At 37.3% G+C, this 13,246-nt stretch overlaps 2 protein-coding genes across 2 annotated transcripts; one reads left to right on the top strand and one right to left on the bottom strand.

Annotated features, from left to right (window-relative positions):
- Window positions 1–2,132: 2,132 nt before the first annotated feature.
- LOC116011300 (cucumber peeling cupredoxin-like) lies at window positions 2,133–3,616 on the bottom strand. The gene is made up of 2 exons (XM_031250854.1): window positions 3,385–3,616; window positions 2,133–2,754 (listed from the first exon to the last, which is right to left on the bottom strand). The coding sequence occupies exons 1-2, from the start codon at window positions 3,572–3,574 to the stop codon at window positions 2,312–2,314; spliced, it is 633 nt and encodes a 210-aa protein (XP_031106714.1). The 5' UTR covers window positions 3,575–3,616; the 3' UTR covers window positions 2,133–2,311.
- Window positions 3,617–11,048: 7,432 nt separating this feature from the next.
- LOC116011136 (cucumber peeling cupredoxin-like) lies at window positions 11,049–12,277 on the top strand. The gene is made up of 2 exons (XM_031250653.1): window positions 11,049–11,309; window positions 11,631–12,277. The coding sequence occupies exons 1-2, from the start codon at window positions 11,120–11,122 to the stop codon at window positions 12,071–12,073; spliced, it is 633 nt and encodes a 210-aa protein (XP_031106513.1). The 5' UTR covers window positions 11,049–11,119; the 3' UTR covers window positions 12,074–12,277.
- Window positions 12,278–13,246: the final 969 nt, after the last annotated feature.

The following is a 13,246-nucleotide window of genomic DNA, read 5'->3' as shown; positions in this document are numbered from 1 at the left end:
TAGTTCAACTATCAACTTAGGTTTTTAGTTGGATGGAACACATGATTCAATTGTTATTATTTATTCATTTGAATTTAATGTGCCTCTGTTTCGAAAATTAGTCTTATCTTCCCCCATAAAAAAAAAAATAAAAAAATCTTATCTTGTATGGTGTGTTAGTATCTGTTTTTAAAGGTTAATGTTCATTGCGGAGTAATTAAATATACATTAAAATTGGGTAGATAACCTAGAGGCCGGACTGCAGGTTTTGGAGCGGCTTAACTCAACTTAGGCCCAACTTCGAAGCCCAAATATAGTATTGTAATAATAAAATCACAAAATGCAAGCTTATAAAAAAATAAGGAAATATATATAGGGAAGGGTTAGGTGTGGGAAAGGGTTTCCGTGCGGTTGTGCGATTACGCACTTTAAGCATTACAATGGCACACCTTAAGTACACAAATCACGCACCTTAAGCACCTTAAAAACACAAACCCCTCGCACCTAAACTTTAGGCCGACCCACCTCAAGTACAAAAACCACAGACCTTAAGTACACTAATTACGCACCTTAAGAACACAAACCACGCACATAAGGTTTTAAAATGGTGCACCTTAAGTTTCAATAACCCACGCACCTTAAGTATACAGATTATGCACCTTAAGAAGGAAAAACAACGTACCTAAAGCAACCGCATAACCGCACCTGAGAAAGCCAACCGCACATGAACCCATTTCTATGTATGTATGTACAATAGAGATCAAATGCGATAATATGCTTCATGTAAAAGATGGGGTTTAATATCAGCCCTTGATCTAATAAAAATCAACAACCCAGATTGAAGAAAACTTTTTTTAAAAAATAGAGCGGCAATTTGGTCTTTTTACGTATTGGTCAAACTTAAGGCATCGTTCTCTTTCTTAAGGTGCATCATTTTCCTTCTTAAGGTACATGGTTTCTGTGTTTAAGATGCGTCAGTTCTTCAGTTGAGAACTTAAGGTGTGTTTTTTGTTGAAATCTTAAGATGCGTTAGTCTAAAATTTTAGGTGCGTCTTTCCATAACTTAAGGTGCGTTGTTTTTCTTCTTAAGGTGGGTCAATGAGAATATAACTCAATGATATCATGGGAAAGTAAATCTCACCTAGGAGAGATAGGATTGTTTTTCTATGGTGATTGAGAATTTACCAAATTTATTTAAGGCTAAAGTGTCATCTTGCACCATAAATCATTCTTGATTATTCATGCCGCACTTGATCTTTCAAAAAGTATATTTCGATCTATAAACCATTATTTTTTTCATCTAGCAAATTTCATAGGTTACCTATAGGTTGCAAGTAATAAATGCTGACATGGATTTTTTTTTCCTTCTAACACCTTGTCTGCTATGATGAACGCTCTCGAAGCGCAGCTGAACAGCGCCGGCACGAACGATCTTCACAGAGTCCATGGCCAGCGTATCAAAAGTACTGGGGTGCTTAAATGGGACTGACATCCAGTGGTGGCCCCTGGAGTCTAGAGAGCCGCCGCAGAAGTTGGTAAAGAGGATGCGGTCATGGCTTAGCCTCCGAATCTCGTTGGCCTTATCCATGATGTGCTCCAGGTACGGCCCTAGCACGGTGGCTTTGTTTTTCTTCCTGGCGCAGAGGAGGAAGCCACGTTTCTCCTCCGGGAGCGGCCTCTAGTAGCAGTATGATGAGAAACAATTGCAGAGGCGATGGCGCATCGGATCTCCAGCTCGCAAGGATCTCCTAGAGAAGCAAACTGGAACGGTTACTAGGCGTCGGCTTGGCGTTCCGTGGAAAAGTTGATTAATAATGCTTACATGGACACTCCATGTCATATGTTTATTTTTAATAAAGCTTACATGGACTCCAAATCAGCAGAAAATCGGCGCCATCTCATCAGGTAAACTAGGAAACCTTTAAAAAATTAATGGTTTATGAATCGAAATATACGTTTTGAAAGATCAGGGTGTGGCATGAATAATCAGGTTCAGGGTGTGGGATGACACTTTAGCCTTTATTTAGTTACGTATTTAATTAATACAAAATACCAAACACATTCTATTATTTTCTTAAGCGGCCTTCCAACTTCCAATGGTTAACAAATGCATAAAATTTTATCATCCTAGTCAAAAGTGCAAATAGTAATGATATTATTAATCGAATGTCTATATATAGCAAAAAAAAATATAGTGTGACAAACAACAGAATGAAATTCTCTCTCTTAATACAAAAAAAAAAAATGAGGTTTATTAATTCAACAACTACATACTAAACTCTAACCTCATCACACACTGTAAAAAGAATATGATCCCACAGCAGATACCCCATTACACAAACAACGCAAGGGCAACGGAGGCCAAGGTGAACAAGAAACCAGTAACCACCGCTGGCGAGGAAGAATCCGGTGAAGACGGAGTGTTCCCAGCCACCCCCGGAGAGGTCGAATGGGAGGGTGAAGGAGCGTCGGCGGTGGGCGGGCACGGCGCAGATGAAGTCGGAGAAGGCGTAGTAGGGGTGGATGGAGTAGGAGCAGTAGGAGGACGATTAGGCGCCGGAGCACCGTTACCGGTGACAGTTATGGCTAGCTTCTGGCCTGCCTGGCAATGCCTGCCGAAGGTGCAAATATAGTAGTGCTCCCCAGCGGAGTCAAGCGTCACGTTCGCCGGTCCGTTCATGATGGCATTGCCGATGGCGTTGGCAGAGCTGCATCCATCGAACGATGCTTTTGGTACTCGGAGCACGTCGTGCTGGTTCGTCGCAAAATTAAACACTAGCACCAAATAATGAAAATCATATTAATAAAAACATACACATTCACTATAGCCCAAACAGGAAGGACAATGCAAAAAAGTTAGTCAGGCTATTGATTTACTAATCACAAGGTTACAAGTTCACCTCTAGCTAGAATGATCTATTAATTTTCTTAACTTGAGCAGGTTAATTAGCTATGAATAATTTAGACTGGTTTACCTTATTTGTTGCTAGCTAAGGCTACAAGTAAGAGTTTATACAGTACTATACACACTTTCAGATTGGGGCCGTTAGTTTTCCTCGTCACCAAGGCCGGATTTTGGGCTGTGCAAGCTGGGCTACAGCACAGGGCTCCAAATTTTAAAAAGTTTAATATTTAATTTTTACCTAGCTGGTTAAGACATTGAAAAATAAAAAATTTGCAATTAATATTAAATAATTCTAAATGGAGAAGTGGTAAAAATGCAAGTTTATTGTAATTTATACTTGAGTTTAGAGGTTCAAATCCTACCGTGTGTAAATTAATCTTCTTCAGTTTTAAAGATTACCCTTTTGGTAGGGAGCCTCATTTATTTATAAGAATGGGACCATAAAAATCTAAAAACCGGCCCTGCTCGTCACTCAAAATAAAGATGAGATTTATACATACCTAAGATGTCTCCAACGTTGAATGTCTTGCCAGAAGCCCAGTTTGAGTATGCAGCAGCACCATTTGAAGGAATAGTCCAACCAATGTTGTCCCCAACCACATGCGCCGTTTGGGCAGTTCCAGGTTGCAGCATAGTAGCCATGGCCAAAGCTCCAAGAACAGCCATGCACAAAACCCTATTCATCTCCATCTCCACCTGCAGCTTGCAACTTTCCAGATTGTTTTCTCTTTACTTTCAGTTGAATGCTTATATTGGAAGTCTGGAAGAGAGTTTATACATATATATAGTGAAGGGGTTGTGGAAATGGTCTTAATAAACTTAGGGGGATTAAATGTTGAAGGTCCCAAATAGTGAACGTGTTGGGCTAGGAATGATGGAGGGCCAAAAACGCAAGATGGAAATTTCAAACTTTGGCTAATTCCAAATAAATTGCTGCAAAAATCAATGGAGACTGACTAACTATATAGTTGGAGTCTTGTTACGCCTCATGACTTTAAATCAAAGATTACAATATAATATAATATAATGCTACTTATTTCAGCCCTCTAGAAATGCTGTAAAAAGAATTCCTTCCGACTATATAGGAGTTCAGGACCATATCATCTCAATTTTCACACAGACGCACCAAACATAAATAAAAAGTATATTATTTGGATACTAAAAATAAATTATTTTGTATATTATCAATACATTCAGTACACATATAATTTACTTTTAGTATATTATAAATTTATATATATTCAGGAAAAGTACATTATTTTGTATATTATCAAACATTCAGTACACAAATAATTTTCTTTTAGTATATTATAAATTTACATGTATTCAGGGAAAGTACATTATTTGAGTTTAGTTTGTATAATGTACATTCAATCTATAAATAATGCACTTTTAATATATATTAAAAATGCACTTCTTTTATGTTCCACACAATACTGTTTGTACCATCGTCCACATAATAATTTTTCGTAAAGATAGAATTCGTGATATATTGAAGGGTCAATTGGACGATTTTAAGGTGAAAATGTTATATGGAAGTTTGGAAGCACCAAGTTGCGCATTGTAGTAATTGTTTAATCTAACAAAAATATAGACAAAATATTAGTTATAAACGGTAAAAGAAAATGCTATTTTCACCTAAATTTTACTTCTTATCTTTTCCCTCCCGATATGAATTTAATTCATTGGGTATAATGAATTGGCGGACTCTCTACCATAAATTAGTTATAAAAAAAAAGTTAGTCGTCCAATTAAAAAATATGGTGAAAAAATGGGAAAATTTTTAAACCGATAGATAGCATTAGTCAACTGTTAAAATGCAAAACAAGTTATTGAGTACCTATAAAATTGGTAGAGAATATAATAAATAATAAAAAAAATACAAATAAATGACTAACAAATTAAATAATTCCATTGCTTTCATGCGTGTCCTTCCTTTTCATGTGCAACAGAGGTGGTTTTGCAATTTAATATAATGTACCTGTATTTTGGAAAAGATAGCTATATCTTTTTTATTTTAAAATGTTTAAATAAGAAGATGTCATAATACTCCGTACAATTTATACGGAAAAGCAATTACCAATCTGAAAAATCGGTATAGAAATGATCAAATATCACATACATTACATTTTGTTGACATTTTGATTTATATCTACTATATACATATATAGAATTCAGTTCATATGTGAATTCCTCACTTTTCTGTGCACCCTGTGCACTCATGGTAGCCCTGCGATTTTGGTTGATCAACGCACATGATGAGGTGTGTTGGGGGGTCACGTGTGGGCGTTAGTATGGGGTGTTACACTCATTATGGGACTGCACCGCCAGGATAGGGCAACAAATTTATTGTTTTATTTTTTAAATTTTTTATTTCTTTTTCTTTTGTTTTTTTTTTTGGGCTCGTTTCGGCTGGTTACTGCGGCGGGGTGGTCAGAGTGGGTCTCTCCCGTGCTTGTCCGGCTAGTCGCGAGTCATGGCCAGGTCCAATGGTAGTCGGCGTTCGAAGAACAGGGTGTCAGGCCGATCGTTTTGGTCGGCGTCGTCGGGCTCCGCTGGTTCTGTCGCACACTCCGGCCATGGTGGGCCATTCAAGCGGCGCCACACTCCGGTATCATTCTACCTGACACCGGCGGGAGTAGCGACGAGGGTGTCCGCAAGGCAATGTGCAGTGCGTAGGTGGTCAAACCGTGGTAAGTGCCATTATTGCGCATTATGTGTTTAGTTCCTGGGATGCGTTGTTTGGTGGGGGTTTTGGATTGAGGGTATGTGGGGTTTGGGTTTTGGGTGGTGGCCTCCTGGTTTGTATGCATACCTCTAGGAATTCAAAGTCATTTATACGAGTTGCTATACCAGTGTAGGGGGATATATAAATACACAGAACCAGAAGCTGCTGTCATTGGGTTTAAATGGGTGTTAGTGTTAGAACAAGCTTGAGGTAAATGTGTTGCTATGGTCTGATTAAATAGTAGGATAAGGGCAAGATGACAATCCCAACTTCTTTTATGCATTAGATTTGAATAAGGACCAGTGGCTAAGAAATGCTTTCTGGATTCATGCTAAAGATTGGCTTGATTATCATCGCTTCTGTGATGCTGTGTTTTTTGACACTGCATATATAAAAAATGAGTATAAATTGCTTTCGGTTACAGTTATTGGTGTGAATCATCGCTTTCAGTTACTACATTAAAGGAGTTTATTGACCACTACAAACATATATTGCACAAAATGGGTGAAGATGAGGCTAAGGCTAATTTTGAGTCATGGCATAGAAAGCTGGGATTGAAATCTCCCTCACCCTTTGGAAAACAAATGGCAGCATTGTACACTCATACAATATTTAAAAAATTCCAAATTGAGGTTTTGGGAGTTGTTGCATGTCACCCTAAAAGAGAAAGTGGAAATGGTGAAACAGCAACATTTAGAGTGCAAGATTTTGAGGAAAATCAAGACTTTATTGGATTCTGGAATGAGAACACATATGCCACTTCTTGCTCATGCCGTTTGTTTGAGTAATGTGGGTGTAATCATTAATATACAGTAACGATATTAACCCACATATACAATGCTACCTACCACTGGAGCTGCGTACAATGCTTTGTTGGGTTATTTCCCATGTTTCTATTTTAGTTTTTTAATAATACAAGTGCCACTTATGTTTTCCGGGAAAAAATACTATAGGTGGAAGTAATAATACAGTACGCTTCATAAATAGTTCAACTGGAGTTTGCTCTGGTTATATATGTTAGATGGGGGGCTGGATTTTAATTTAATCATACAGGTGTTGTTTACGTGTGCATAAGCTGTGCCAATGTTGTTCACCACGATAAATAAGTGTTGTGCATTTTCATAATACTGTGGGCACATTTGGATCATAAATAAGAGCTCGGCGTTTCATTTAATTGGCTATGCTTGCTATCTTTCAGAATATTTCAAGATTTAGTCTCTGTTACATTTAACGTAATGCTTTGTATATCACATATATCTCCTTTAAATTTATGTGATTTTATGTTCTTGAAATTTAAATGCAAGAGAAATTATAATGATGGTGATATATGTAGGTGCGTGAAAATAAAGTATTATCGTGGTTTTTTTAGATGAAAAATCACATGTTTTAAAAATTGAGGATGTGAGTTATGAATTTCCTCAAGAGAGGAAAAATGGTGAAGTTGGAAAAACTTTAAATGTTAAAGCTATTATACATTGAACTCAACTTGTTGATATTTATGTGGATAAATTATTCTTTAACAAATACCAATTAGAATATATTCTTTGCATATCAGATTAATTTATTTCAAGAATTTTATGCGAAACTTGTGACTATGTTGTTCAACTTTGAAGTAGCATGCAAACAACATTGGTTTTGTAGCTTACTGCCAATGAGCGCAACATTTGTTATTTAAAACTTTAATTGAGTCATCTTGAAGATTTATAAAATGAAATCTTAGTGGTTTGAGATGATCAATTTGGTTGATATATATTAAACTCTTGAGTGTGTATTAATCAAGTGCAGAGTTGATATAAAGTTTGCAAAGCTCAGTCTACTAAGTAGACAGTGTTGGGCACCAAAGACCAATTTGGGTAAGATTTCAAGTACATTTGAGAAAATATATTTGTAAGTGTTGCATTGTGGGGGTAATATAATTAACTCCTTATATTTCTTTCCTATAAGTCTCTATGTGGTATCGAGAATAATTGTAAAAGAGAATATTTCATGTTAAGCATGAAAATCTCAAATTAAAGGAATTACTTGTGAGTACATAAAGTACATATCAAAGTGTACGTAAGTTTGATCGAGAGTATCAACTTGTTTTAAAAGAAAAGACTAATTATGAGATTAGTCGCTGAATTATTGATGAGGTGACTTAAAACCCAAGAGGTGATGAATTTGTGGTGGATCCCACTTTTGTGGTCAAACGAAGCCATGAAAAGAATCACAAACTAGTACACTAATTGGTTATTCCTATGATGTATGTACTGGTGAGGTTGAGCTACAACTCTTAATGAATTTATAACCCTATGAGATAGGTGGTTCTATTGAGATGGACATAATGAATTCACCACTTAATAATTGAGAGGGTGGGCTTAAAATGCTCTTAATGATTTCATACCCTAATTCGAGTATAGTCTATATTGAGATAGACCTAACGAAATCACCTATTTGAGAAAAAAGGGCTAACAGCCTTGTATGAAAGATAACGGGCTATCTTTCTAGAGCACTCATGAGCATCCGAGGTTCAGTGGATACGTGTTCACAATGTGTGGTATAGCCACTTCGTGAAAATCCACTAAGCCAATATTGCATAGTTTAATCAACTATGAAAGTAAAATACATAGCACTTCGTCTACCAAGCCAAGAAGCTGAGTGGTTAAGAAATATGTTGGTAGATGTGCAGTTGTGGGGGAATCCCACAACTTTAGTACCTACGCATTGTGATTCACAAACTGTCATTTGTGTTGCAAAAAATAGTGTGTAAACTTGGGAGAATAGACACATAAGAGTTAGACATGAGTCTATACGACAATTAATTGTTAACGTGGTGATCACAATGGAACATGTGAAGTTCGTTACGACTTGCAAAATAGTCATAATTCACTCTGCAGCCTAGAATGGGTAGTCTATGTTGAGATAGACTTGACAGGGGTAAAATCTTTATTGAGATAGGCTTGACAGATTTGAAAAGTCTACATTGAGGTAGACATGACGGGAATTTATGGAAGTTGATGTGTGCATTAGAGTTCAAAATTTATCTAACCGGTGAGTTCAAGATTTATATCACTCTCAGGAAGAAAATTACTCAATGTCACTAGGTGTTTGTTCAAGAGCTGATTCACTAACATTAAAGTCAACTTTGATGTATTGCTCAGACATTTCTTTATTATTTTAGCCTTCCTTTTGAATGGGTGGGGGATTGTTGGAAAAATGTTCATAACACCATTCATAAAGGAAGTAGAAGTTTTCCTACTTTTATGGTATGCCTTAATAATGGTTCTCCTTGTCCACAAAATGTGAGACGTGCATTCTTCTTGAGGCCTCCACTAAAATAGGGCATGGATGTGTGGTTGTAATGGACAAGTCTATTCAGCACTCCATTATAAATAGCATTCTTCATCTTCGAACAAGACACAACAATTTGATTTAAGCCTTCTAAAAGAGCTTCTCTCTTTCTTCCCTCTTACGTATGAGCATATAATATATATTCTGTGTAACCAGTTGAGAGCGTCCCGGACCGTCACCGGAAATTAAACGCTTTTAAGGCAGTGTTTGATAACACGACACAGATTTTCTTACGCCCGTATTTGTCCTTATTTCCTAAAGATTGTCAGTTTCGGTTGACGTTGTGTACCTATTTCCCAACAGATTCATCCATTGCTTCTCTATTAGCAAGATCAAGTTGATAGTTAAGCCCATCACCATTGCCAGCCCCAACCCAATCCGGACTACTGTCCGCTTGCTAATGACCTCGCTGCAACATGATCGACTCGGGTCGGGTCTTATCAGAGTGCAGGAGTGATGGGTTACAAATGCCATATCCAGAAGCAGAAGGATGACCTCGTTTAAGTATTTCTAGATTACTTGTTTTAAAAGAAAAATTGACAATTGATTTCGAGTACAAAATCAAGCACATCCAATTGGATGTTAAATCATGAACTCACAAAATTAACGTTGGGTACAAGAAAACTGGGTACGAACCATGGTTGCAGTAAGCGTTAGACGCTAATCGGACGGTAGACTAGCGCCTAGCGCCTAGCACCTAAACAGTCTAGGCGGCGACCTATAAAAACAAAAAAAAATAATGTATGTGTTTGGGTGTATGTCATATATTATATCATATATAGTATATATCCCTTACTTCTCTTATTTATATACTCTCTCCGTCCTATTTTATGTGTCTCGTTCGGTTAACGAGGCTTAACTGAATTTATTTTTAATTCAATTTTTCATAATATTAAGTATAGTATTAATATACAAAATTTATATATTTAGAAACTACACTAAAAGTACTATTAAACACAAAAAATCATATTTAAAAGTAAGTAAAAAATAATAAAGAAAATAAACAAAGAAGAAAAAGTTGGTTTGATCAATGAATAGTAAGTATGATAGATAACATGGGCTAGGGGAGTAAATAAATAAATTTAAATATATATATATATATAATAAAAAATTAACAAGGTCGACTCGCTCGAGTTAACTCAACAAACTCTGTCAAGTTGGGCAAGTTACTCGGCCCAGTCGACCAAATTAGGCGCTAGGCGGACCCCTAGGGAACAATTCACCTTGGTCTAAGGGCGCCTAGTGCCTAGGCGGCTTAGGCGGGGGATTTTTGTAACAGTGGTACCAACGATATAAAGCTACTGAGAGCAGTTTTTACAAGTAGGATTAGTCTTATGAAAGGTTAGCAACTGCCAGAAGGAGCTACTGGAGATTAAGCAGTCCTCTGGGGTGGAGGATACTGGCATGAATAGCAAATTGGAATTATTACGAAAGGAAAACATAGACTTGCTTGAAAAGATTGAATCTTTGAAACAAGAGCTTGGATCAGTAAAGTTGAAATGCAGCATGAAATTAAACAACCCAAGGGAGTTTTTGCTATTGAGGGAACACCCAAGTAAGCTGCTTAAGGAATTTACACTACTTTTATGCTCCCAGTAAAGTACAGGGCAAGGAGAAAAAAAAAGGTGATTTATGAATGACCATTTACATGATATTTTTTGCTAATTTTCTAATATATCCCAGAGACCCAGACCTCCTTCATTTCCCCATATTTGCCCCGCGCCATTAGCAGGGTATCACAATTTTGAATTGGCCCTAGTTGCAACTTTCCCTTTTTGCTTTGGTCCAATTGACTCTTCAATATATTACTAATTCCATCTTTACATTGATTTGATGATGTGGTCCTAAACTCCATATATTAGGATGTCAGTCTTCACCGAAATTCCAGAGGTTTGAAATACGATGGCATTATGTTTCATTTCCAGCAATTTATTTGAATTAGCCAACTTTGAAATTTCCATTTTGCGTTATTAGCCAAACAATTCCACCAGATGGGACCTCCAGCATTTAAACCCCCCAAGTTTATTAAGACCATTTCCAGAACTCCTTCACTATATAAACTCTCTTCCAGACTCCCACTATAAGCATTCAATTCCATTCATCTCTTTTGCTCCATAGCTTAGGGCAACTAAAAGTAAAGAGAAAATAAGAATCTGGAAAGTTGCCTGCAGGTGGAGATGGAGATGAATAGGGTTTTGTGCATGGCTGTTCTTGGGGCTTTGGCCATGGCTACTATGCTGCAACCTGGAACTGCCCAAACGGCGCATGTTGTTGGGGATAACATTGGTTGGGCTGTTCCTTCAAATGGTGCTGCCGCATACTCAAACTGGGCTTCTGGCAAGACATTCAACGTTGGAGACATCTTAGGTATGTATAAATCTCATCCTTATTTTTAGTGCCGAGGAAAACCAACTGCCACTATCTGAAAGTGTAGTGTGTACTGAGTAAACTCTTACTTGTAGTCTTAGCTAGCAAAGAATAAAGTAAACCAGTCTAAGATGCTCATAGCTAATTAACCAGCTCAAGCTAAGAAAATTAATAGGCCGTTCCAGCTAGAGATGAACTTGTAACCTTATGATCAGTAAATTGCTACTTTTCTCTTTTCTGTTTGGGCTATAGTGATTGTGTATGTTCTTTAATTTCCTCTATCTTGTTTTTATTAATATGATTTTCATTATTTGGTTGTAGTGTTTAATTTTGCGACAAACCAACACGACGTGCTCCGAGTACCGAAAGCATCGTTCGATGGATGCACCTCTGCCAACGCCATCGGCAATGCCATCATGAACGGACCGGCGAACGTGACGCTTGACTCCGCCGGGGAGCACTACTACATTTGCACCTTCGGCACGCATTGCCAGGCAGGCCAGAAGCTAGCCATAACTGTCACCGGCAACGGCGCTCCGGCGCCTAATCGTCCTCCTACTGCGCCTACGCCATCCACCCCTACTACGCCTTCTCCGACTTCATCTGCTCCGTGCCCGCCCACCGCCGACGCTCCTTCACCCACCCATTCGACCTCTCCGGGGGTGGCCAGGAGCACTCCGTCTTCGCCGGATTCTTCCTCGCCAGCGGTGGTTGCTGGTTTCTTGTTCACCTTGGCCTCCGTTGCCCTTGCCTTGTTTGTGTAATGGGGTATCTGCTGACTGGTGTGGGATTATATTCTTTTTACAGTGTGTGATGAGGTTAGAGTTTAGTATGTAGTTGTTGAATTAATAAACCTCATTTTTTGTATTAAGAGAGAGAATTTCATTCTGTTGTTTGTAACACTATTTGGTTTCTTCTATAGGCATTTGATTAATAATAATAATAATATCATGATTATCCATATTTAATGTGGTGTATTAGTTAATTACGTACTTTTGTCAAAAAAAAAAAGTTAATTACGTACTATTGTCACACACTTCCCTCTAACCATCTTCTATTCTGTTACAAATGAATTGAATCTCCAGACACTAGTACAGAATAGAGCAAAAATGTAGGAGCAGCTGCGTCCGAAGTTGAAACTCCGGAAGCGCAAAGTGACGCGGTGGCATTTTTGTAATTAAATTGGCTACATTTTAATTAATTAATTTTTTTTAAATGGCCAGCTGCGTCCGAGGTTTCAAAATGGCGTTTGTTCAAGTTATATTTATATAAGATAAAATTAGTGTTAGTATTATTGTGTCGGAGAATGTAGCATAAATTTAATTTAAGCCGCTTCAAATGAACTGTTAAACTAGCTTTATGATTACTGCAAACAAAAATTGAAGTTGGTATGATCTCTTGGTCACTTAATACACCATCATTATTTTTATATGTAATCTTTATTCACTCTCACCCCGGTGAGACTCAATCTTTGATCTCTTGTGATAACTAATAAGTTTTATAGGTTGAAGTGTGCATGCGGGTTGAGTGAGTCTTTTCTGCCATGATGAGAGATTGGAGCTCAAATGGTTTTTACACATTAGACGAGTATGGTAGATCAAACAATTATTATATCTTGGACCCAGGTTCAAATTGCATTGTGAGCCCTAGTCTAATAATTATATATATGCCTATAATTAATACATTTTCTACTTACACTTTACAATTTTTGTACCTATAAATAAATTGAAGGCACATAACATGATAACTACAGACACATAAATTGTTAACTGCAGTTTCCAGGTACAACCATACAGAATATGTTAACTGTGTTATTTAACATGTTGTGTATGCAATTAACATATTGTGTATCCACAATTACAGTTTATGTGTTTGTATGTACTTATTATATTATATTTCTGTAATTACCATGTGATATTCTTCAATTTGTTTACGAG

Source organism: Ipomoea triloba, chromosome 2 (genome assembly GCF_003576645.1).
Source record: "Ipomoea triloba cultivar NCNSP0323 chromosome 2, ASM357664v1".
Classification (NCBI taxonomy): Eukaryota; Viridiplantae; Streptophyta; class Magnoliopsida; order Solanales; family Convolvulaceae; genus Ipomoea; species Ipomoea triloba.
Note: the sequence above shows the minus strand (reverse complement) of the source record. Positions and strands in the feature narration are given on the sequence as shown.